This window comes from Bombus pyrosoma, linkage group LG10 (genome assembly GCF_014825855.1).
Source record: "Bombus pyrosoma isolate SC7728 linkage group LG10, ASM1482585v1, whole genome shotgun sequence".
NCBI classification, from domain to species: domain Eukaryota; kingdom Metazoa; phylum Arthropoda; class Insecta; order Hymenoptera; family Apidae; genus Bombus; species Bombus pyrosoma.
This window is the reverse complement of record NC_057779.1, coordinates 1505355-1531428: the sequence shown is the minus strand read 5'-3', so window position 1 is coordinate 1531428 and position 26074 is coordinate 1505355. Positions and strand designations below refer to the sequence as shown.

The 26074-nt window shown below is 49.5% G+C and overlaps 2 protein-coding genes across 7 annotated transcripts in view; one reads left to right on the top strand and one right to left on the bottom strand.

The window, feature by feature from the left end:
* Window positions 1-26074, bottom strand: part of LOC122571532 — a 129704-nt gene that overhangs the window by 50468 nt on the left and 53162 nt on the right. The gene's annotated exons all lie outside the window — the stretch shown is intronic.
* The window catches only part of LOC122571534 (myeloid zinc finger 1-like), a 43464-nt gene continuing 42189 nt past the window's right edge, over window positions 24800-26074 (top strand). For 2 of the 3 annotated variants that reach the window (XM_043735409.1, XM_043735405.1), the window contains exon 1: window positions 24800-25973. In XM_043735409.1, coding sequence (XP_043591344.1) covers window positions 25871-25973 — 103 coding nt within the window. In that variant the 5' untranslated portion in view covers window positions 24800-25870. The remainder of the gene's footprint in view (window positions 25974-26074) is intronic. The other variant, XM_043735407.1, reaches the window with a different exon arrangement.

The window sequence follows — 26074 nt, the reverse complement described above, 5'->3', positions numbered from 1 at the left end:
AGAGTGAAGCCAGAGATCTTGCAAACCACGAGAGATCGTTCGGACGATAACGCTGTTTTTAAATAAGCCAGAAAATATAAATCATCCTGCGGACAGCGAATCACTATCGAAGAATACTTTAATTAGTGCCGCGCCGTTTGGTAAAAATACTAGGAATACGTATGTGTCGCGTAACAGATTTACCAACGAAATAGACACTGAGAAACACGAGTACGGAGACACGCGTGTGTACAGAGGGGGAAAAACGGAGGAAAGAATCGCTTAATTCGCGGCGGAGCGCGCTCGCGCGCGTCCCTCGTATATGTAAATTTAATAACGCTAATTTGGTGTGGGTGCATGGCGTCGTGCAGGACAGTTTACATGTGCTGGCTGTGCATTATGCATGCGTATTGTGTGCACCTGTTGCCCCAAATCAAGGTTCGCCTCTCTTGCGGAAACCTAATGCCGCATAATTGTGCTTTGAACGCAACAACCACGCGGATGGCGGGCCGGGGTAAGCGACAAAACAAAAACGAAAAGGAATGAAAAAAAGAAGAAAGAAAAATGGAAGAAAAATAAAGATTCGCGGCAGCGAGAGCATTATCTTGCTCTCATGCGATATTAATGAGACTCATTTTCATAAATGCCTCCGCTCAGGCCCATTAAAATTTATATCACTTTGAGCCGTAGCAATCGCGTTACACAACTTACTATATCTTCGTACGGACCCGTCGTCCCTGTCCAACCCCCGCGCGCGCGCGCGACTTCGCGAAAAAATTCGTTTCGCGTTGCTGCTTTTGAAGTCCTGCCACGTAATTGAATCGTTTCGCGTTTCATTCTGCCATGTTTCCCTTTTTTTAAACGAAAGCGAGCAAGAGGAAGAGGCAGAAAGAGAGAGAGAGAGAGAGAGAGAGTAAGGGGAGGAGGAGGGAGGAGGAGCTAGTTTTTGGAGAACCGTCGCTTCGATACGCTTCAAGCTTCGATACCTTTTTGAAGCGTTTCACTTCGCCACGCATCGACCGGCTCTGTCTTGGAAAAATCAGTTTGCTACGATTTCAAAGGGAAGGGCTCGTGAAACAATACCATGTACACGCTATACGCTTTTTTCTCCGCTCGTAATTGGAAGAATATTCTGTATATTGCATCTAGGGTGGCAATTTCGAGGAAAAATTCATACGGCAATCGGAAAATGAACCAACGTACAAACTGTATCATCGATTTCTGTGAATATTCAAACCCGATCTTCGAAAAGTTAATTCCATCCTCGTGGCTGCGATTGATAACGCGAAAGCTACAAAAATCGAACGATACGCTGATTGGTTCGCGTTTCCCTAGCGAACGGGTTGGTAGCTATATTTCTCGAGGAAGTTGAGAAGCTATGGGTACGAGCTTCCGTCGAAATATGTTGGAAGCGTGCCACTGGTCCACGCCTGTGCGCCAGCTTCCCCGCTAGCACAGAAACAAGACCGTATCCTCTCGCGTATCATTTTAATGTTCGATGCTCGCGACTTCGTCGTATCCGTTGGACGTGTCCCGATATCTGTAATCCTGCAACGGGTGTGTCCGTGTATCGGCCTGATAATCACGGCGGATCGTTTCGGTATTATACGTTTATTTTAAGCGCGCGTAAGGACACCGACGGGAAAGGAGCACGCGGGAAAAATTCGAACGATTTGTTACGCGCGAGCCACGGGCCGAATCGAAAGAGGACATGGGGAGAGCAGCTAAGGGGAAAATTTCATTGGCGCGACGTCGCATCGCATAAATAGCCCCGGCGAAGGCTGTTATTACGATAAATCATGTTTTTGCGGGCCAGGCGTCGCGCGGCATCCTCGCGATAATTGATATTATTGCGCGGTAATAAAATATACTTACGCAGCGATCTTCGCGCCGCGCCGCGCATTCAATCGTCCCGGCGATATTTCACGCGTGCAGTCGGATCGAAGAGGCGCGTTTTAATCGGCCGAGTGGCTGAGCATTTTTTCCCCTCGATCCGTCCGTCCGTGCGGCGCGCGGCTCGTCGATCGACGAGGAACGAAAAAGTCTCGCTCGCCTCGATCGGATGAAATTCCGCGCGATCTGGGCGAGGCAGCGAGAGACTACGGCTCGCACACGCGTGCAAGCCCGCGAAACTCATTGCACCGTGACAAACGGCCGGACCGAGGTATCGATATTAACTAAGCGTCCTGATGGCCTAACGCGGCCATACCACGATGAAAGGCGGCTCCACAGGCTCCTTCGAGATCGTCCCCGATTTTACGGAATGATAAGACGACGGTACCGTTGATAACAGGCAATCGCCAGGAAGATGGAGTTCGAACAGCTTGGCAGCTATCGCTTCGGTAGCCTTCTATTCGTCGAGAGCTAACCTCGCGTATGTTCTTTGGGTCATCGAGCACGATGCAATCGCGTTTTTTATCGCGAAAAGGTTTCTTAAGCTTCGGCGAGGTATAATAAAGAGAATCGTTATTGGTATGCGTACCAATTTTATGCCGCAACGTTCCAAGTCATTTTTCGATCGTTAAAGCCTTTTCACGCGGGGCATGGTAATCGAGGGATTCTAATAGCAACAGCAGGCTTAATGGCACTTTCTAATTTTTAGTACAAATTCCCAAGCGCGTCTGCATCCACAACACGCGAAAAAAAATGGAACCCGATACGCAAAGACTTATCCATTACCGGATCCAATCGTCGTATTTCAGCATTTAGAAACCAGTCACCTTCATTGGTATCCTCTCGCAACGGGAAATGCTCGGTCGTCGAATAGAGGACGCGCGTTAGCCGATACAACCTGTGCAAACGCAAAATGAGCCCGAATTATACAAACAAACAGTCGGCGCGGTTGGTCGGGATAAGTTAAAAATAAACCGGCCAGTCCGCTGCGAGCGGGTCGGGGGCAAAAACGCAGGAACCTGCAGGATTCCTTCATCAATAACCGGGGGAAGGTTTCTGGTCGCGCGGCTATGATTAATACCGAGCAACAAGAAAACAGGTCCCCGCTACGCGGCACGATCGGTCCGCGGCGCGCGGCCATAGCTGGCTAACATTTCCCCTCGGCGTCAGAGGAGGCTCGGGACGTCTCCGTTCTCGACGGACGTCGAGGTTTCTGCATACCGTGGCGACGTGTACGCGCCGCCAACGGAGATAGAGAAAGGCGAAAGGCGAACGAGCGAGCGAAAGGGGGCAGAAAATGGATGGGAGCGAGAGGGACAGAGTGAGAAAGAGGCGTCCCTCGCGACGAAAAGAAAGGCGAGGCAAGGCTGACCAGCAGTCCTAGAGTCCGGTACACGGTTAACGTCGTATATACATTGGCCTCTCTGTACGCTGGTGTGCGGCACGTTGGCTATCTAGAATCTAGATGATGGCAGTGAGCTTGACCGAGTGGCGCTTCGCGAGGCCGGCCGACGCCCTTCCTCCTGCTTGGCCGCTTGCTTTTTGCGCAACCTACACACCTCTGCTCCTCTCTCTTTCTCTCTCTATCTCTTGCTCTTTTTCCCCGTTCTCTCCGTTCACCCGTGTTACCTTCGTTCATCGCGTCCACACACCTGAGTGCCATTATATTTCCCTACTAGGCTGGCCACTGGCCACGGGGCTAGCGCGGCCGGCCGCGTAATCTCGCCACGGTATTAGTTTTCATATTGGTTCGTACTTACAATATTAACGTAATATCGCGCCAACGGGTCTCCTCCCATCTCTCTTTCGTTCTTCTATCGGGTAAGTTCGCGTGCGAGCGTATAGGCGAGCGTTTCCATATTACTGTTTTATTAACGGTGCCCGGAGATATTAGATTGCGCCTCGATTTTGCGGCGTTCGGACGCCACTCGTCGCCCAGGATCTCAGATCCCTCTTCTCCACTCGCGCATTCCTTACCACTACATCGGAATCCGCTGTATAATTCGATTCGTAGTACGTTTCGCGGAGGAAGCCGAAGATTTCAAAGATTGGAAGCGTCGGTACGATCGGGCGTAATGGCACTATCGATCCAGATGAAAACGTTGTGGATTCTGGAACGGAAGTCACGGAGGTTCTTAAGTACGAAAACCGAAGTTTACGAGGTTTCGTGAAATTTCGGCGGACGTGGTAACCAAAACTAAGAGGGGGGGGGGGAGGGAGGAGAGGTTGGGGGCAACGAATCGTATCGTACGGAATTAGAAAGCTAGTCGCAGTTCGAATCGCGAGCATATTTTATGTAACTGTTTACGCGGCTCGGGAGTTTGAAACTGAAACCACGATGGTTCGCCGTAACACGGCCAAGGATTAAGACGCCGTGTATCCTTCGATTGTTCCGCGAAGCTGCAAACAAAGTTGCAAACTTCTACATTTTCAATGTATCTTATCGCGCGATATAAATGTTCGTCCTGTCCAACCAACATTCTCTTATCATCTTTCCTGAAACTGGACGAAACTTGCAACAGTTCAAAAACGTGTTAAAGCGATGATTAATGAAGCAGGAGTGGCGTGTCGATCGCGAAAATCGCGCCAAAAATCGCCGCGCCGCAGGTGTTCCAGCTGGTTTACGCTCGACGGGAGCGGAGAGGTTGCCGATGGACGCCGCGTGCGCCTGGGTGAAGAACCGACGGACATCGTCGTCCAGAGAGTCGTGCGGACCGCATTGCCTACGGCGATACTCGTCGTGGTACACGGAAGCGTCAGAACGGCTCCTGCACATAGCTCCTAGGATACGGCTCGCTATTCAGATTTCTTTGCCGCGAAATGACCCTGTTCCATTTGCTGCCTCTGCTACGGCATCCGTTACGACTGTTCAGAGGATAGCTTTGAGTTTCTCTGATCGCTCTTAATTTGTCTCTGAAGTTTATCGAAGCAAAAAGTGCTATGTCACTGGTTTCGAATATTTATGAAGATTTTTACCCCTGGCTATAGTCATCCACATTTTTCATATTAGCGTAAACGTGCAGTTTTTCGGATTAGTTGAAAATTCTATCTAGGCGTGTAACGAAATCAAAATTTCTTAGACGATTAAGAGTATCGTAGCGACTGTTTCAAACAGTCTGCGAATTATGTATGAATTTCAGTGAAGAAAAGCGTATAGATAACGTTTAAAAAATGATGCTTAGAATCTGAAGTAACAGAGTGTGGTGGATTTAAAAGAACGAAATCGTAATAGCAGTGCTCGACTAGACAAATAAATGGTACCAACGCTTTCTCGCTTTTCCTTCGAGCAACAGCGATCCCTGGCTATCGAGCAAAAGCTCTTTTCTCGCAGACTACGTAACGACCCGACGATGTTTCGGATTTTTTTGCGTTCCTTCGAAGACAGACCGCTGGCACGATAAGAAAACGTTCATCGGCAGTGATTTGTATGCTCGCCGCTAGACCGACTAGTCTTACAAATTATCGATGAGCACGAGCACCGTCGTTAGGCGGACGTGAAAGTGGATCCCCGATGGTTTTTACTGTAACGCGGATACTTTGAGAAAGAAGCAGACTCTGGACGCGTACCCTGGTTAGAAACTTCGTCCACGTTTCTGCGAGTCTTTCCCTGTCGTGTAATTAGTAACCCGGAAACCATCTACTGCTAGTTACACATCGGACACGCAGTACGATCGATTTTTCCTTATTATTGGTATAAGATGACGTAAAAATGAGGTAGTTACAGTTTTCAATGGTTGGAGGGAAAACTTGTATAACGAATGACAGTACCATTGGTATTTACAACCGTGTCGCGTTAACTGGCCGTTGCTATTACTACGAATTCCTAGAACCAATTACTTGGAGCGTGCCTTTTCCCTCTATATCAACGAATATTCCAAGTATTTACATTTTGCGTGCGTCCAATGGAAAAAAAGAAGATATTTAGGATTTTTTTACGAATGAATACGAGCTGCTGCGAAGCTACTTCTTATCTCGACTCTTTAAACCGAAAAGCAGAATCTGTCATCGACCAATTAATTCGTAAAGCCAATTTATCCAATTATAAAGACGTAAAAGGTATAAAAACGTGTTGAGGAAACAGAGTCACCCCTAATTCGATGAAGGAATCGGTGGCAAATTGCGGGGAACGCAGGCAAGGACACGTGGCGACCCTGCTGCAGGGCGTGAAACACGAGGCCGCGGCGACGGTAAGTTCATTAACCATCACGACCGGCCGATACTTACGCACGCAATCGGCTCAGAAACACCGCAAGAAACCGATCTGTCCCCGGCCCCTTGCTCGACGAGCAAAAAGTCCTGACGGAGACAGAAGCGGCGTAGAAAGAAGAATAACAAGACGACGCAGGGAGGAGGCAAGCACGCGAACGGGAGAAAGACGAGAGGCGGCTGCCCAGCGTGGAATAAGAAGGAATAAGAAGACGAGGAAAAGGCACACGAGGTAAAGAGGCAGAAGAAGAAACGGTAGAAGAAGACGACGAAGCCAAGGTAGAAGATAGGAAAGGAGAAGCAACGTCGTGGTGTACCATTGCTGCTGTGTTGCTGTTGGACCAAGAAAACGAGAGAAAGAGGGGAGGAGAACTGAACACACACGCAGCGACTGTGTGCTTCCACACACGGAGCGCGCTATAATCCTGCGACTGATTACTCGGTCGTGTCGTGCCCGCCCATTCTCCGCTGAATTTTTCCTGCTCCCTTTCCACGTGTCCCCCTTTCCACCGCCTAGGCGGTGGTAGCCGCGGCGTCTCTCCTCCAGGTCGGCTGTCCTTTTTTCTTCGCCAACTGCCGGTGTAACCGTTGTAATTAGTAGCTATCCCCGTTTAAACGTTCGTAGCCGTGTACACGTACCTGGAGTGCATGTCCTTTCTCTCTTTCTCCGTCTCTTTCTCTTTCGTTTCTAGTGCTTTAGCGACCCCCCGGAGGAAAGGGGGTGGTTGCCAGGGGAGAAGGGGATGACAGGAAGAACGGGCAACAGCCGGGTGAAACAGAGAGGAAGGTGAGAGTCGGAGAGAGAAAGGGAGGAAAAGTAGAGAAGGGGATGGTGACGATGGTGTGGCGCCGTCGCTGATGGTGGCGGTGGTGGTGGTGGTGGTGGTGGTGGTGGTGGTGGTGAGCAAACCACACGCCGCCGTAGCTGCTGCATAACTACGCGCTTATTGCACTATTTTCACCGTGAGCCGATACACGTGTGCTCGGTGCCCCCTCCCTCGTTCTGGTTACCGCGCATTTGCCTGCTGCAGGATCAAATAGGAGGGCACGGAAGATCGACAGGCTGGCAGAGAGGGGGATGAAAACGTGCGAGAAACTCGCGGTGGTCCGCCGAGCGGGGAGGTCGGAGTCGAGGACGCGCCGCTCGTCCTGTCAAAGGATCAACAGGCGTCGAAGAAGCGTGGATCTTTCCGATTTGGGAGACGTCGAGAGAAAGGAGCGAGAGGCCTCTAGGAGTGGTAGTAATACGAGGCACAAGAGGAAGGGTTTCTGCGGTAGGCGGTTCCAAGACCAAGCTCAACGATCGTCATTACCGATTTGCTTTTCCTATATTCTCTTCTTTTTCCACCTTTTTGTCTCGTCCATCCTCTTTCTAACGGAACGTCCTAGCCGACAGGAACGCTTTAATTATGCAAACCTGTCTGTAACGTCGAATGCCTGGAGTAGGTGCCGGGCTTGGGATTCGTTTGGAACTGATAGCCGTGCCAATCGTACGAATCGACTACAGGTAGTAAAGAAACACGGAGAGAAGACAGGAACGATGGTGAGTTATGCGCGCATAAGTCACGAGACCGGCGAAATATTTATCGGCTGGCGAAAGAAGAATCCTCGATATGTAGCTCGGTGGAAAGTGCGCGCGGCTGGCCGCAACGTGAAAGCGCGTGCAACGAGTCGCGAGCATCGGCCGCCGGTTGGGCGTGGAAGTGATTCATTGAGCGGTGGCGTGCATGAGCCGCGTATTATCTAGATAATGATGAGTTACGTTGCTCGAAAATCTTCGGCATAGGTCAGGCCTTCGGATAACGGCTTATTCGCGCGGTGGGCTCGAGCATCGCGAACAGCATCGCGGTCTGATCGCACAAGTTCATTAAACTCGGTAGGCGTGTCCCGGCCTCGAGAGGATACGGTTAAGTATGACAATGCGCTAGATTCGGTCCGACTTCTATCATCGATCCTGTTGATACAGCGATTTCTTTTAATTATCGTGGAAAGATCGGACAAATCAGCCGATTGGAAGATTCGACGCTGATTCCTTAAAAAAAAAGATACGCGAGTTTTATGGAAGTGAAGGTTTAGAAAGCCTCGTAGAAAGCCATTAAACTCGGTTTTATTTGATATTTTCGATGACGTTTCATAGGAATTGCTAAATGTCCGGTGACATTTTTACAGGAATTAATTTACGAAGGTATAGCTTAAAAGGCATCGAGTATGCAATTAATTCAGCGGCCAGCCGGTCGTAATTTCGCTAGAGATTCCACGGGGATCATCGCGGATTTATTACGGTCTATCGCTAGCCGGTTAATATCTGTGCTCGATTAAAAATCATTTTTCTAAGATCGCGCCGGACGATGTCCAATTTACTTCGAAGCTACTGGCCGCGGTCATAATTCAAGGATAATTACTTAATAACAGATCGGTTCGTGCCGAGTGTCCGCTTTACGATCGGTAGGACGAGCCATAATTCCTTAAAGTCCTTTCCATCCTGTCCGCAGAAGCCACGCGAACATGTCCTAATTTCCTCTCATATAAACTACTAATATCCAACTAATAAATCCTTGTCCATTCGTGCGAAGATTTCCAAAACCATTCAGCATCGGCGGAGCAAAACGTTTAAACGTTCTCGTTTATGCAACAAAACGAAACGAAAGAAACGCGAAGATCATGAAGAAGAAAAAAGAAGAGAACGAGAAAGAATAAGAAGAACAAGAAGGGAAACTATAAGAAGCGAAGAACACGGGAACACGCACAACTCTATTTGTATCGCCGGAGAAACCTATCCCATCGATCTCGATCGCTGGGTCGACTCAGCCTCGCGAGATGGTTAATAATTTCCAGCGGTAATATTTCGCGATATAGCTGCTCGTCATCGGATAACGCTATCTCAATTCCGAGGCCTAGTGGAGCGTACGGTGGAGCGGCAATTTCATATAAAAACCACGACCGCGTGTGCGTCGATCTCTACCACACGTACACGCGCGCGCACATACTGACGTGCACACTGTAAAACGTTCTGGATCGTACGTGTGTCCGGTGTTCGCGTCACGAACGCGTATATGCATCAGGATGACCGATCGTCGGCTTCTTCTTTCTTTTCCACCGCTCTCTTAACCGGCTTACCACCCCGTGCACACCGACACACCCGCCAACTAGCCAGAACCCATTACCTAGAGTCGGTCCTAGACCTGATCCACACGCATCGAGCGTGGATGATCGAATGGCCACGGAGCCGACCACGACGACGACGACAGTGAACCGTTTCAGGGACGGGCGAGCGGTTGGTCAGGGCCTCGGTTGGACAGAGCCGTATGTAAATACTTCGAAACACCCGTGTGTCCCTGGCGTGGTGAGTTTGACGCGTGTACACGGGTTGCGTCGTCGACGCGACCGGCCACAGAGTTCGTCGAACTGGAATAGAATTCCATTCGGACCGCTTCTAGGGGTGGATTCTGACGCGCTGCCCGCTAAAATAAGACCGCGCACCGGCCGGATTTAGAGGCACGACCATTGCCGTAGGTTCAGATTCGCCAATTTTTCTTCTCCTTTTTTTTATTATTCCGTTTGCCTTTGCAGCGTAAGGCTCTTTACGATCGTGGTTGGTTCTGGTCATTAGGATGCACGGAGATCTTTATGATCGGGCGTCGGAACGGAATGTCTCCTTAATTGCTTTAAATGAATCTCTTTTACGGAGTCTCTTCTTCATAGATCTTATACGAATAATAGAGCCCGGAGGCAGCCACGAATAAGCCTAAATATAGGTGTCATCCATTCGAGATAATCTTGATTCGTAGCAGCAAAAGCGATATTACAACGCGTCTCTATCTTTTATTCTTGCAACGAACTATGTCTTTTACACCGTATAATAAAGGAAATCTAATATCATAAAGTGAAATGAGTCGGAATATTTCGAAGACTTTTAAAAAACGAACAGTTTGGGCCGTTTCCTCGCGGATCCACGGAGATTCTTTCGACGATAACGACGTAATGAGTCGACTGTCGGTGTCGTTAGTCGAGATCTCGATGATTACGAGAAGTTTTCCCCTCTCGTGATTTGAAGAGCACGGCGAGGGACGCATCGAGTGGTCGTGGGCCTCTCTCGCTGCCTCTGTAGATGACGGATGGGGACAGTTGTTGCATCGCAGTCGCTGCCAAGAATATCTTCTCTGCCACCCCTCTCTCCCTTCACCTTTATCTCACGAAACGTCACTCTCCTCTCCCCTCTCTTTCAGCCCTCTCTGTCACTTTATTCGTCTTTCGCTGCACGTCTCTCTCTCTCTCCCCCTCCTCTCTTTCCGCTTTAACCCTTCGTCTCTCTGGCGATATTTTTCGTACCTTCGTATCCTCGTCACGGACTTCGTTAGCCTATGCCTCGATCGTGTAATTGATATACCTGTTTCTGTATTTGAATTTGTTACGCCAGATTCCTGGGCTTTCATGATTAATTTGGCATGCTTTGCTTGCCAGTTGCATCGGATGTTTTGTCGTGGTCGATGCAGATTTAACGAGCCACGCTCCAAATCATTTTGCAATTTTATTATATTTGTACGGGTGACAAAGTCTCTAAGTTGGAAAATTGCCGGTAAACTTAAACTTTACTACGAAAATCTGTATGTTTTTAAATATCAGAATCGTTTGTATCAATTTTTGCCGTTGTCTCCCTTCTGAAAACGTACGCTTCTCCGATGCAAAGTTGCATCGTCGCTTTCCCAAGACTACGATAATCGCACGAATTTCTCTTCGTTACCTTATCAAATGGAGAATTCACGACGACGAAGGTTGTTCAACGGGAATCGTTCTATTCTCTAAAGACCGGCCAAGGATGACATAAAAAAGCGCGATCGTAGGTAAAGCACGGGATGTAACGGTGGTCCGGCGTGGCATCTATGATATCGCGCGCAAATTGTTAGGCTCGCGCGTCTAACTATCTCGAATCCAGTGGTTCGTCCGCGTAGTAAACTGTTATAACTCGGGGGCTTTCCGGTGGTACACGAACGATTCGTGCCGGCCGGATCTGCTTTACGTTCCAAGACAGATCCGAGCGTGGATCGAGAACACGAGCTGCGTACACGGGGCTTGCGTTTAGAATATTAATGGTCGTTGTGTATCGGTGCTCGCGGGACGATATTATCGAGTAGTCGGTTGGAAAGTAATTGGCGGTGTTGCTTCTTTGCTCTTCGTACGTTTTTACCTTCCTCCTCCTCCTCCTCTTCTTCTTCTTCTTCCTATTCTTTTTTTCTCCTGTTTCATCCTTTCTCCTCTTTCTTCTCGGTTCTCGTTGGGCAGCGACCACGGCCACCACTAGAAACAACAGCGGCGTAATAACAATTTCGTGTAACATCAGCATCAAGACCGAGACCCGTTAATGTCTTCGAACGGCAGAGCATTTCAGAGATACGGCAACTTACGCTTAGCAGAGCAGAAATGTATTTCAGTTATCACTATGATTTATCGCCTTTGGATTTTTTCGCTAACGAGCGTCAGCCACGTAATTAACTTTGTAGAGCGGGAATGTACCGGCGAACCAACTATTGGCAGCCCTCTTCTTTCGCGTTTAAGCGTAGAGCACAACCGACTTGCCTGGACTCGTGCCTCGTGCTTATGCATTCTCTCCCGTTGCCGTGTCGAACTTGCCTCGTCTCTCTGCCGCGTACGTACATGTACTACGCGCGCCCGACGCGTACGTACAGCGGCGAAAAAATTTGCGCGAAACGAAATTGACGCGCGTGTTAAAAAAAAATACCCACGCCGCGGCGCGGTGCCGCCCCCTTGAGACGATCCCCGCCAGGAAACCACGTCCGTTTGCTCTTTTTTTCGGCGTCGTCAAACCCTTGAACCTATTATTACATATACAAGCTGGGAAATTAAAAGTGTTACGGACTACTGCTGCTGAGTGATTATACATATAATATACACGGTGACTCACAATAATATAATATGACGGCACGCTCAGCATTGCTCCACATTCGTTTCGATACTCAATTTAATCCCGTACGAAGAAATCGATATGGAGTAACTGACGTAGAGTAAGCGTTTAAAATTTAAGATGCGTCGCCAGAGCATCGTGGTAATAAAAATTCAGTAAAGTAATTGGTAAATAACTAGTAATACTTTTATTAAACATTATAATTCGATAATTTTGTTTTACAATATATTAGTTGCTTGCCTAAATACGTGTACTTGTGCGTGTCTGTGTATTGTAATGTCTAACGCAACTCGTAGTACGAATTATGGTTTCAATTTAACACGGATAAGGTGCATATAAAAGAAAGATCGGCCTGAAATATAATTTGAACTCCACTTCTCGAAGCCAAGAGTTATTAAACATAACTTCTGTATAATGCTTCAATATTCTTTATTTAACACGATGTAATAACACCGAATAGCTTGCTTAAATAGCTATTAAACCTACTTAAATAGCTATTAAACAAATCGTATGGCGAGGGGTTAAACTGCGATGCTTTGAACGCAACACCCTATACAGGAAACTGCTATACATAAAACATCCTGGCACCTGGTAATCAGATGCGAAATCGACAGGTCCGCGAAATATGTATCAAGAATATTCAATCGACTCACCAGGGTCGTTCATGCACTGTGCACGATTTTCCATCCGGAATTGCAGATTAGTTAATATTTTAATTACTCGCATATCCCAGGGTTCTATCGGATCCAAAATAGTGGGTGGAGGGGGAGGGGGAGGGTGGAAGGGCATCGGGGCGAAGAGAGAAGGAGAGAAAAGAGGCGGAGGGGTAGAAGAGAGGAGGAGGAGGAGGAGGAGGATGAGATCGAGGTGGGTCGAAAGGGCGTTCCGTCGAACGTCCAAAAATCGAGGATTAAAATTCATTTAGCATTAACAACGACTCCCGTCGAATGCACTCCGTGTAAAGGCTGCTCCCTGAATCTATATTGAGCACCGGTTCCACCTCTCGGTTACCATAGCTAGCCGGAGAGCTAACGGCTTCTCGATTTTTGTGGGATTTTATCAGGGAGCGGGCAGCAGAGCTACGCCCGCCGATGCGTATATGCACGAGCTTGCGCGCAAAGGGAAGCAACACGAGGAAAAATAATAATAAAAAAAAAAGAGGAAACAGAAAGAGAAGAAAAAAATAGGAAAAATAGGAAAAACGGGAGGGGGAGGGGAAAAGGAGAACGAAAGAGATGGGGTAGGGAGAAAAAGAGAGAGGAGAGAAGCGGCAGAGTCGAACAGAGAGGGAAAGATATAAACGGAGAAGAACCGAACGCGTACCGTGATAGAGAGAACGAGAGAGAAAAAATGGAGAAGCAACGCGAAAACAAGAATCCATGCGGCTATTGCGGCTTCCGTTACGCCAGAGATGCTGCTGTTGGTGCTGCCGGTGTTGCTGTTGCCAGTGTGCGTTCGATCTCCGCGGCCAGAACCGAACCCAGAACGCCCGTTCGAACCGGTTTCGAACTCCTGATCGCGTAAACTGAGTGACAGCCTTTTCGAAACAGGCTTTCCCGCCCTTCGACGATCGACCGCGAAACGGTGCACGCCCGTTACGATCGATCTCCCCGCGTGCGTCTCGCTGTCTCTCTATATCGGCTATATTTTTTGGCTCGTCAACGCGATACCGTCGACACACCGCTACGTGATAAGATCCGGGATCTGGCCGGGAGCAAGGATCTCCACGGTTGCCAACCCTGTCCACGAGAACGCGATTAGAAAGTCGTAGCAGCGATCGCGTTATCTGTCAGCCGAAACATCCTGTCTTCCTCTCGTTTTCGTCTTGCTTTTTCCTAGCTCGGTCTTTCCGAGATAACCGGCGAATTAATTGGGAGATCATGGAATCTCGTGATCTCTTTTCGCCGTTCTAAATTATGCTCCAGTCACTTTTTCTCTCGAGGTCGCAGCCTGCTGCAATCCAGGGTCGCAAAAAAGAACTGATCGACGATGCTCCTGCGTGTGTGCACGATCCTGCGATGCCCGCAGCGGTGGACTTAACTTCGTAACTCATCTGCGTCGATCACGCCGATCCGATCGGCCGATTAGCAATAACGGAGTTAACGAGCGCGATCTACGTTCGATCGATGCGTTGGGCCTCGATCGTGCCACGCCGCGTGTCAATCGACGCGAGTGTTGGCCTGCACCGATCGGACATCAAGGATCGATGGTGGAGCGAGGAAACTGGATTAATCGAAGGAGAGATCGATTATCCGGTATGAAATCGAGTAACGTGTGTTTAGTGCGAGATAATTCGTAGGGAAAACTTTAATTCCGCGCGATTAATCGACGCTGCTATCTCGCGGCCTCGCGTTTCTTTCTCCTCTATATCATCGGACGTTCGTTCGCGTTTTCACGGGAAGAAAGTTGCGAATAACGATACCGCCGACCGTTCGAACGATTTATCGACGATAAACTATATTTTCACGTACACGGTTCTCGAGAGATTTTCGCGATATCTCGAATTTCTGATACTCGACTGCACGTAGAATACGCTTAACCGAGTGTACGTACCTCGTTCTTTACCGTCATCTAATGAACGCTCGCGTCTAAAACGGCTCGAGAATCATTTAAACGACGTCGTCGACGTGCTTCGAGATCACGAATATCGCGTAACACCGATCATTTCGCTTTACACATTATTTTTAAATCTCGGTTTTCGTCCCACCTTATCTGCGAGCGTCCGTTGAGAAATGTGAAAGTGTGAACGTGTCTCTCGAAAAGGGATAAGTGGCGTGCGTGCACGACGAACGCGTACGCGGTATCAAGACGACGTCATGTGATAATGATAATCACGATAATGATTATGATAGAAGATTTGTAATTACTGAAGTTACGCAAGTTCCACGAAGGTATAGCCTGGCATTGGTATAACGCGCGACGCGACGCAACGCACACACGATCATTAGAGAAAATGTCTGGTAATCAAGCTGTGGTTCGTTTCCGCGCGAAATAATTCCGACAATCCGAGCGGTTGTCCGATCCGTGGCAAAAGTAGCGGCGTTTGCCGCAGTAAGTCATATCGACGACACGCAGAGCTTTCTACGTAATTACTGCTATCGATTTCGGCGTATTACTAGCAGGAAAATGCATAAACGTGTTATACGCTTGCCTCCCAATTTTTCCTCTCTTTTCCTCCTTCTTCCCTTTTTTCTACCGTTGCCTGTTCGTCGGACTGCACCAAACTGCGCCACTCGCCCGTGGAAATTGGAGCAACGACGCGTTTAAGACGTTATTTTCTTGTCGAGGCCAAATTTCCCCGGCATTTTACACGCCGTTCCTCGCTGTTATCGTAAATCAGCAGACCCGGCGCAGTTTCGCGCCACGCTGCAAACAACCCTGCCAAATTGGCGAACCGCGTGCGCTCGTTACCCCCAAGGGAGTAACCGCGATGTTTTTTTTCGATATGTAAATACCACGTAACGCGCCACAGTTTCTGAGCGCGAAGGGGTCGCGAAGTATTGTACTTACTTCTGTTGATTTTTAGGTTTCTTAATTAAAGCAGAACTCGATAAGATCTTGTCGGAGCTTCGTTTTATTATACGATAGCGATAACAATCCTGATGCTACGTTTCAATTTTTACCGCGTCACTGACGCGAAGCGCCAGTGGACGTGCGCATGCGCGGGTGCACAAACAAACTGCTTATGTAACGTTGCTCCGAACAACTTCAGGCAACCATAGAGAGGAACGAATCGAGCCAAAAGTCTGAGCAAAGTGCACGAAGCGTTGGTAACGAAACGACAAAGGGTTCGGAAAGGATTAAAGTAAAGAGTCGGTCGCTCGATGATCGTCGAAAGAAATTTGTTGAAAAGTTGCGAGCGGTGTGGAGGAGGGGTTGGAGGTAGCGTTCGAGGCGAGGCGGTGGTTTCCCCGGAGCGACCGCCTCGCGATAATTAAAGAAGTTTATTCATATGAGATGCACGCGAGTTAACGAGCAACATGGATGATGCTCTTCGCTAAGCAGCGCTCCAGATAATGATGCTGCGCATCGGTCTGCGCCGTTGCGCGGTTGCCAACGTTTCCGCTGCGTCGCTGCTGCTGCGCCGTTACACGCACCCGGATCAGCTGCATCTAGAGCCGAATGCGTGTATGCACCTAGACGGGCCGAACTGACACACCCATAATCACGGCAATTATGCACACGAAGCCACGACAGCCGTCTCTTTCTCTCTCTCTCTCTCTTTCTTTATCTCTTTCCGATTTACGTCAACTTGCCCGTGCTCTTCGATCCCTTCCTCTCGCTCTGTTTCTTCGCATCCCCTCTTTCGTGTTATCCCCCTTTCGTGTCCCCCCATCGCCACGAAGAGAGTTGCCTTCCTCGGACGAACGCTTGATCGTTTACCCCGATGCGATTTAATTATTATGCCTTCGGATTTCTTTCGCGCTGCTACGGAATAAAAGCAGACCGTGGCGAATGGAGAGAGCAAAAGGTGGAACGGAAAGGGACACTGGGAGGGGGATACGATACGTGCAGCGCGTCACATTCTTGGCGTTTCGTTTCGATGCTGTCTTTATTGGTTCTAGGTGACGCCTGCCGGTCGCGTGAATGAAAGACGTGGCCTGGAGTGTATATCCAGGAACGCGTGGATCGAGGAACAGTGTCATCGGTCTTATTGGAGTACCGAAGATAGTTTTGGTTTCCTCGAAATCACCGATCCTGACGTTGCGTAGCGATACGATGAAATGATTGCGAGTCGGATAGTTCCGAGCGACGATGGAAAGAAAATCGAAGAGAGGGAGAGAGAGATTGTAACGGGTAGAGAGAGAAAGAGAGAGGGTGAGAGAGAGAGAGAGAGAGAGAGAGAGAAAGAGAGGAGTCGGGTAATTCGCGCGAGACCATCACTTTAATCGGTATTAGTGGGCTCGCGTTCGCGCGCTCGCGTGCCCTTATGAATGCGCGCGAAAATAGACACAATGTTGGAATACATAAACGCGGGCAGCCACGGGCGCTGGCCAACGCGGTTCAATCTGATTGCGGGCTTAATGAGCGGTATTATGCAACCAGTGCTGGAACGAAGTAAAAAAATCCATGAATATTGCAGGATATGCAATTGCAAAAGAATATTAACGGTATATTATTACGTGTTAATTATCACAACACGTCAATCGTCTGGCCCGTCATAATTTACTCTTCAAACCCGTGCTCGTTTCGAACGGGTGCCTCCGCGATGCCATCGTGAACGATGCCGCGGCAACGACTGACCACCGACCACCACGCGTTTGTTTGCCGAACCACGGATATTAATTGCCTTTGTTAAAACGCATTAATGCCATTAATTAGGAAAACGCGACCCTTCTGGTACACCGACGAGCGCCAGAAAAATGGAAGAAGGGGAAATGAAGAAAAAGAGGAAAGAAAGAATGACGAAAAGAAAAAAAATCAGGCAGAAAGAACGGAGAGAAATCACGAATATTTAGCGAGGTTGGGCCGAGGCAGAATTTTCTGCCGCATTAAATATTACTCGACGTTAGCGCGCGCTCATAATTTTCCTTCGTTTCGTCGTACGAGCGTATCTTTCGTGCGGCATGGTGCATAACGAATCTTCTATGCTGGCCGTTCGGCCGCAAGTTTCGCGGCTGCGAAACGCCTTCTTCCTTCCTCTTCTACTCCTTCTTCTTCCTCCTCTTCCTCTCCTTCTTTCTCATCTTCCGTCTCCTTCTTACCTCTCTTTTTTCCACTCTGGACAACCGGCGCAACTATACTCCTTTTCACTACTACTACACGCTCTAAATTCGGTTTCAAGGGGCAAGCAAAAGAGTTCCCGGTTTGCTGGCTCGTTCGTGCAGTGAAAAAACTCGCGGAACGGAGCCTAAACGAAACGATCCGAACTAAAAGATACACGTGGCCAGACGAGCGACACATACAGGCGAACCGGAGTAACCTAACCTAACCTAAGCAGCTAGGCTTGCTCCTCGACCGGGTACTTTCAATTTTGGACGTCCCTTCGCCGAGTGACCCAAAAACCAGCGAAGATTATCCTTCTCGTCCGGTGAAATCTCGCTCTTGCATTAACTCATTAAGGACCAACGTTACGTTAACACAGTTTCGTTGGCAAATTTTTTTCCAGTCAATTTACACTGTGATTACCAGGGGCAATCCCAGACATTTGTCTAATAACTTTCTCATCCTTATTTTTTACAATTATTTTCTTTCCTCCTTAATTTATGCAGTGGATTTTTGTAAAAAATCCATTACACCTTAGCAAAAACAATACGTAGTAGCGTGTACTTGTAGATCGCGCCCGAGAAATAGACTTACTTTAGAAGAAGCAAAAAAATATGTACCCAAATTACGTAATTTACGTTCTTCAAACACGTTCGGCTTATACACGCAGTTTTTATGTATGTATCAAGAATCAGAGACGGTGGGCTTGAAGACACGTTCGACTACTGCGATTCGATGAAAAGAAGAGGAACAAAACATAAGATTTTCGCCTTCCGAAACCCCTTTTGGTCGCCTTTGAAAAAACGAACGCCAGAAATCTTATTTGTGAGCGAGCATCGAGCGAGTGGCGATTTAAAGCGAGATGATTGTGCCGCGTAGGCGAATGATTTAATTAGTTTGATTCATTGCAGCGCGCGCGATTGTCCCGCGAAAAAACACGGTGCTCGGGCAAGGACGGGCTTTAATTTAGTAGCCGTGTTTCACGCGCAATCATTTCCGCGATAATATCGCGCAACATTGTAACCTGGCGCGATTAATACCTGAGACATCAACGTACACCTTTCCGGAACGTTATTACCGGGAATCGTCGTTTCATGGACGATAATTATAGCTGTGCACACCGGTACCATTTGTTCGTAATAACTTCTTATGCAGTATCATTGTCCACGGTGTGCCACGTGGTCGTTGCAATAAAGTTGGTCGTAGTTTCCTCGGGATTGCTTTCACGGTTTCGGCCCACGGTCTGGCAGTGATTTCGACAAAAGTGAAACCAACGAGACCACCGGGTTCTTTGTTTCTTGGATTTCCCTCGGAATCAGTCGCGAAGTCCCGCTAATAGCCACTTTCCCTTCTACAATTCAGGAGCATCTTGTGCCGTTCCAACATGTAAGAAAGAGAAAGAGAGAAAATCTTACGATTTCTCGTTTCCCTGGCAGTTCCTTAAAGTCAAATCCTCGTGGCCCTGAACCATTCTCGTACAAAGGAAACGGCGGCCGCGACGTTGGCCGGATGTCAATGAGCCGCCTAATTTCGCACGGCGATGGAACACGCGTCCCGCCCACGCGTTGCTTCTTCGTATCGGTGATTGATACCTCGTACCGTCGTAAAGTATTCAAAGGTCCGTTCGATAAAACTAAAACAGACGGAAAGCGTCGCGCGACGAACGATAAGATAGGCGAACGCGTAGCGAACCCCTGTGACGAGAAGAGGGACATACGTGCAAGATGCACGAAAGGGGGGAGGAGGAGCGGGAAGAGGAGAAAAAGGAAGAAAAGGGGAGAGATGAGAAAAAAAATCACGAGGCCAAATTCGGCCAATGCACATTTCGCGCGAAATAACTTGCTCGCCGTCCGATTCATCCCACTCCGCTAGAGCAACCCTCACCACCATCGTGGCGTTGGCTCGCACAACCCTGACGTCCCTCACCCCTCCGCCCCCAAGCATCGCCACCACCGCCGCCGCCACCACCATCGTCTACTCTACCCCACTTTCGTGCCTCCTCCAATGTATTCCTGGCGTTTCGCACTGCAAGGTCAACAAACTTCTCCCCGATAAAAAATAAATGAAACGCAGGACTGTTTGAAATTGTAACAGTGGCAACCGAGGGAGATTGCTCCCGATACTTTAAAGAGGCACCGTTCCTTCCGTCGTCCTTTCCTACGAGCCACGACAGCTTGTCATCTTCTTCTACGCTCCTCTTCCCTTCTTTCCTCTTTTTTTCCGCTCTCTTTTTCCCTCCGCTTTTCTCTCCTCGCGTCTTCTTCTACTTTTCGCTCGAACCGTCTTTTTGTCATCGGTTAAGGCGATTGTCCGGAGCCGCAGACTTTTCGTCGCAGAGTAAGACGAACGAATATTACTTACCCGCCACTCGGTGAAGATCGATGCGCGATTTCTCGAAAAATCATACGATCCCCCTAATAGACGATGCTGTGGTGCGTTTCCGCCATGTATATCGAGACACTCTGGCAGACGATGATGCAAACGCGTTATGTTTGTTCGCGAAGGAACGACGAATTCCGACGACTCGTTCGACTTCTCCGCGAGGCCGTTGAAATTTCGTTCGCAGTGGATTCCGCGGATCATGCACAGACGCACCGGCGACGAAATCCTTTGCCGCCGGTATGCAAGCGTGTATTCACGTATACGCGTACACGCGTGTAAATGGCGTGGATCGGGAAACACGATGGATGTTTATGACGCGGCTACGAGCCGTTGCCCCTTCTTTTATCTCGTAATAAGCGCGACTGCTTAATTACCAATAATCGAATACGTCGATTGCCGGAGAAATTCGTTCCGCCGCGGCAAGAAAACCGTCGTTTCAGTCGTAAATAGCGTACCGAGGTAAAAGTCGGGTGGCTCGTTAATGGGAAACGGTGTACTTCCAAGAAGCGCCAACATAGCCGAGGGAGAACATAGTCGATCGAGAATAACGACGGAACGATGATTCTTTGGATGGCCGACGTTAAATAAGTCGTCACAATTTGTCACCAGTTTACGCGTAATTAGATAGTTTAGAGATTCTAAAGTAAACATGTACGTGGTAGAGGATTGTACTTTCTTAACCGTGAATGATTAGATGTTTGGTAAAAGTAACGTTACGCTATGAAAATTACCAAGAGATTTAAGTACGACCTGGGTTAATTTTTATTCAAAATTAACGAGTATGTCTAACTGACTCACGAATATAAACGTAAACGCGTCTGAGTCTAATTAACTCTATTCCATTGCAAAACATCCTCCTCCTCTTCCGTCTCAACTACAGAGTCTAAAGAGCCAACAACAATTATTCAAGAATCACCATAATTTCGTTCGCTAGCATGAAATTTTCATCGAGCACGATCAACCTTCACGATCGGATGCCTCGGTTCGACGAGTATCCCCGTATCCACGTAAGAATTGCGTGGATACAGGAAAAACGCGATTAAAGCATCAGAAAAATCGGCCGTTTCCGCGAAATGCTGGGCCCGAAACAAGCAAGAAGGAAAGAAACTCGGAGGTACTAGGAGGGCAACCGCGTAATCTCGCGATTACACGTTATTTTAATCCTCTCCTGGCCGATGCTCATGGACGCGTCACCGCGTTGCGCAGAACGGCGCTGCGGCGGCGGCGGATGTCGTAAAATTACGGCGGACGGCGCGTTAAAATCGAAAGATTCCGAACTGCTGGCCGCGGTCGTACAACACTGTTGGAAAATTATAACTCGTCACGCGAACCGCTAGCCGAGGCGCGTACAGAGCGGCGACGCTCTAACGCGTGCTCTTTCTAGAGCGGATTTAACGGGGCATGCCGGAGGACCCGGCTAGAACAAAAAGTGAATGGTAATACGCGACCAAGGATGCCATAATGGAGCCGACGACCAATGCGACCGCTCCCCGTGGTCTACTTTTTGCCAACACCGTATGGTTTCTCGATCCCGACTTTTCAACGGTGTTCGTCCTTCTTCCTCTCTCGTGTTTAGATAGGATCTTTCAATTCTCTCCATGAATCGAAATTGATCGACAATTTTTTTCAAAAAGATGACTGTTACGCTCGAACGTAACGAGGAACAAACGGCAGACAGGCGGAAGTGAAGGCCGAAAATCGTGCGAAAGCCGGAAAATCGATCCGCAGAGAAAAATCATGGTATCCCGATGATTAGCCGGCGCTAGGCGTTAACGTTGCTCGGAGCAGGTTTGGCGGGGCCGCGGCGTGTAAGCGAGAGGGTAAGCGAGCGTGCGAGTGCGCGCGAGCATGTAGCCGCGAGTGAGCGAGCGGACGAGGCGAGTTTGCGATGAAGAGAGCGAGGTATAATCGGACGAGAGTGGAACGGAGAAAGAGAAGCGGGTCCCGGCAAACAAGAAGCGAGCCGCAATGCATTCGCTCTACTCGCTAGATATAAATACGCGACAGAGGGCAAGGAACCAACCACGCCTGCACCGACAGCTACTGCCTAACGACACGGACACGCACACGCAGTCGCTCATTGTGATAAAGCAGAAGAAGGAGCAGAGAGAGGGAGAAAGACCTGCAAACAGGGGGAGTAGAAAGGGGAGAGGGGTATGGTGAAAGAGAAAGAAAGCGAAAGAGTGGGAAAAAGTGGGAGACGGAGAGAGAAAGAGAGAGGTGTAGGCTGCTCCGAGGCTGCGTTCGTTCGTTCATGCGCCCATCCGCGCGCTCGAAGTTGGGACGAATGTGGCCGGTCGAGTCTCTAGAAGACGCGGCCAAATATTGCATCCTCGGATAAATATAGGCGGACACGGGTGCACAGGCCGTGGCTGCCTCGCTGTGCTGCTAACGCACACTTTTCTTCTCGGTTGCACGGCTGTCTTTGGGACGGCACGCAGCCATCTAGCCACCGACGGCATTCCTCCTGCGGGCTCCTCTTTCCATGTGCGAGAGCGATCGTTAAATTCGTTTCGTGGCCGAGAACTTCGGCCGGCACGTTGCCCCGTTGCCTCTCCATTCTTCTTCTTCTCACTTTCTGCGCTCTTTTTCCATCCTCTAGCCTCTAGCCGTCTCTCTTTTTTTTGCTCTTCCTACTGCTTACTCTGCCTCGACCAAAGGAAATATTGCCAGGGTGAGACAGACTCTTTCGAGAGTTTAGGATACACGCGTATTGTAGGACGGTTGGACACGGACGATCCAAGGGGGTGAATTTCATTGGAGGTTCATGAAAGTTTCTAGACCGGAGAGTTGCGCGCGATTTCTGCTCCTCAGACAAGTCCGCAATTCGTACGAATCGCGGCGTTATCACATCGCCGTTACTGCGCCTGATAATCCGCAATCGGGTCAGCACAACGGTGCATTGTGAATAACCGTGAGTATCACGACGATACTATATGGTCTTTCGATATCTATTCCAACTTTGTCTTAATCACGAAGAAATCATCCTAACCCTTCGAAATATTCGTTCGCGCGAATTAGATGATCGATGAAAAGAAAAAGTCTACGCCAACCGGCCTCTGCTCGAAACGTATCTCCTCGAGATAACGACGTAACCAAAGCGAAACGTTTTCTTTGTGGCGGAGCAGTGGACGCAACTCTACATCGGAGCAAAGCGCAGCAGCCGTCGCTTTGTTTTCGCAGCAGGCATAACCTTCGGACGGGCGGCGGGCGCGAGCGTGTCGCGGCTGGTGCACGTGGCTACAACACGGCCAGACATAGTCAGTGAAAATCATCGTGCGCGGACATTGGGTGGCGGGAAACGTGCGTGATACCATGGGGGGAGGGGTGGGCCACGGAGGGAGGCCCTAATCAAGCTAGCGCGTGAAACCTAACCTAACGTAGCGTCAGTTCGGGGGAAGGAGGGAGACGGCCCCCGTGTCGCCCCCGCGGCGAGGCGAGGCGAGGCGGCGGCCAGAGACAGAGCAGACAGAGAGAAGAGACGGTTATCGCGGAAGTTCGGCAATTATAGGTGCCGAGTCGCGTTTTTTTTCCACGACTGATATTGATTTGGGAGAGGCAGTTCGTATTCGTGGCACGAGCATACCTTGTGACTCGCACAGGCGGCCGGCAGCGCGATGCATCACGGCGCACCGCGCATCGAGGGGTACATCAGCCACAGGGAGTGAGAGACGAACGAGGGGAGGCAGAGAGCGAGGGGGAGGAAAGGCGACTGGAGGAACCCCCACTCTTCACGCTCCTCTCCGCCGAAACATCCCCCACCATGCGACTCCAACCTCCCCTTCCAACACGGTATCAAACCCCTTCCATGTTCATGCAACGGACATAACTTCCTCGCTACTCCGACTCCTCTCGGTTCTCCCGTTTCCTCCTGCGATTCGTTCGTTCTATCCATCTCTTTCTGGTCCGCGATGTGTCCTCTCCTCTGTGTCTCGTTCTCCTCCGGCGCGGTCACCGCCGCCGCCACCACTGCCACTGCCACCGCCGCCACCACCACCATCACCACCGCCACCACCACCACCACTACCATCACTGCCGTCACCACCACCCTCAGTCCTCTCCGCCAGGGGCGAGCTCTGAGTTTCGCCGCCCTTGGACTCCATCGCCGATTTCTAGGCCGATCTCGTACGATCGGTACCGGGGGAAAGGTGGATTTATACCGGAGAACGAGAAAACGAACGTTCTCCGCTGGCGGTTCCGCTCAATGAGAAGAAAGTTAGTTTCATTTTGTACATTCTTTTTTTCTCCAACGGGAATTTTAATGAATTTCAAGTAACGCGAATAGATCGACGATTAAGTTCTTTCCACGCGGGATATCTGCTTACGCGAGTGGGTAATTTTCGAAAATTACTTGGAACCGGTCCTCCCCGTGGCCGTAGTTGGATCACGAGCCAGAAGGGAACCGTGATACACACCAGGACTCGGACCAATCTGTAATTGACTCACGAACAAAGTATAAATTCGCTACCATCCAATTAACGACAAAATCAAGAGAGGAACTCGTTGACCGGCAATCGTCTGCATGCGAGGCCGTTCGGAAATTTTGCCCGTCACGCTACCCCAATTTGCCCGTACCGGTTGCAAGCCACCCGGAGGACCAAAGTGGAGACCAAAGGGGACACGGAGAACAAGGGAGAGATATCTAGGGGTTCTCCCTACTCGGCTTTCTCTTTCTCTCTCTCTCTCTCTCTCTCTCTCTCTCTTTCTCTTTCTCCTTCTCTTTATCGAAGGTGGCGTGTGTATACGTGGAAGAAGGAAGAATCGTCGGGTTTAACGCGCGCGGACGGAACCGGAGCCGCGTGAATCCGCCCCTGCCGCCATCACCACTGGTTCGACGCCGGCACCTTCTCCGCTCGTCCTCTCCCGACGACGGTGTCTACCATCCCAAAGCCGAACCAGTCCAGAAATCCCCACTCCGGGAGCGCGCACCGCGGCGACGGAAGTGTGGCAACGCTGCAGCTCGCCAGTGTCTCGGTCTTGGCGAGTTACTCGGGGGGGCTCAGGCCGAGTCTACCGAGTTTGTGTCTACCGGCGCGGGTAACCCGAAAGCGAGTGTGCCGAGGATCAAAGTCGCGGGCCTCTAGCCGGCATGCGAGACCGTCTCGCTGCTTGAAGGCCGTAACCGGGAAAAACGTGATCGAAAGGGAGGACCGGTCGAGGAGGAGAGAAAAACGGACAAAGGAAAAGAGAACCGAAGAAAGGGAAAAACGAAAAGAACGAGAGAAAAGAAAAAACGAAAGAACGGAGAAAAGAGAAAAAGGAAGGAAAAATTAACAGTTGCGTTTTTTTTCTGGCTCCTGGTACCGGGAAGTTTTTTTCACGGCCGCGACCATCGGGAAACGATCTCGTGTCACAACGGAGGGATCGCGACGTGGTAGAGAAAAAGAACGACAGAGGAGACGGAAGAAGAGAAAAGAGAGGAAAAAACGACAGGAACGAGAGCCACAGACGGGACACACGTTTCGCGCGTTTGTCGTTCGTCACGTCACATCTTGCCCGCCGTGATCACGCGAACGTGCGCGCTTCGAATCTACATTACGTTCTATACGACACCTAACCACCTACGTGCACGCGTCTGTACGTACGCGGGACGGACACGCGCGTGTATACGTGTACGTGAATATCGTCCGCATAAAAGACGTGGAAGGAGGAATAGAGGGAAAAGAAAAAAGAAAAAGATATATATTTATATATACATATATATATACACATATATATATACATTACGTGTATATATATATATACGTACACGGTGACAAAACGCGTGACGAAAAAACAGTGTAAATGGCGCTCTCCGCACAGAACCAGTCGACGTCGTACGTGAACTTATATTACTCGATCGTCCAACGTGCGGCGACACGCTACTTTAAGGAATATTACAACTCCGGTGAGTACCAACAACCACGATCGTGTGTCATCTACGGACACTATTATTCTACGAATCGAAATCGTCGCCGCTGTCCCTCCCCCACCCTCTCTACCCCGGCC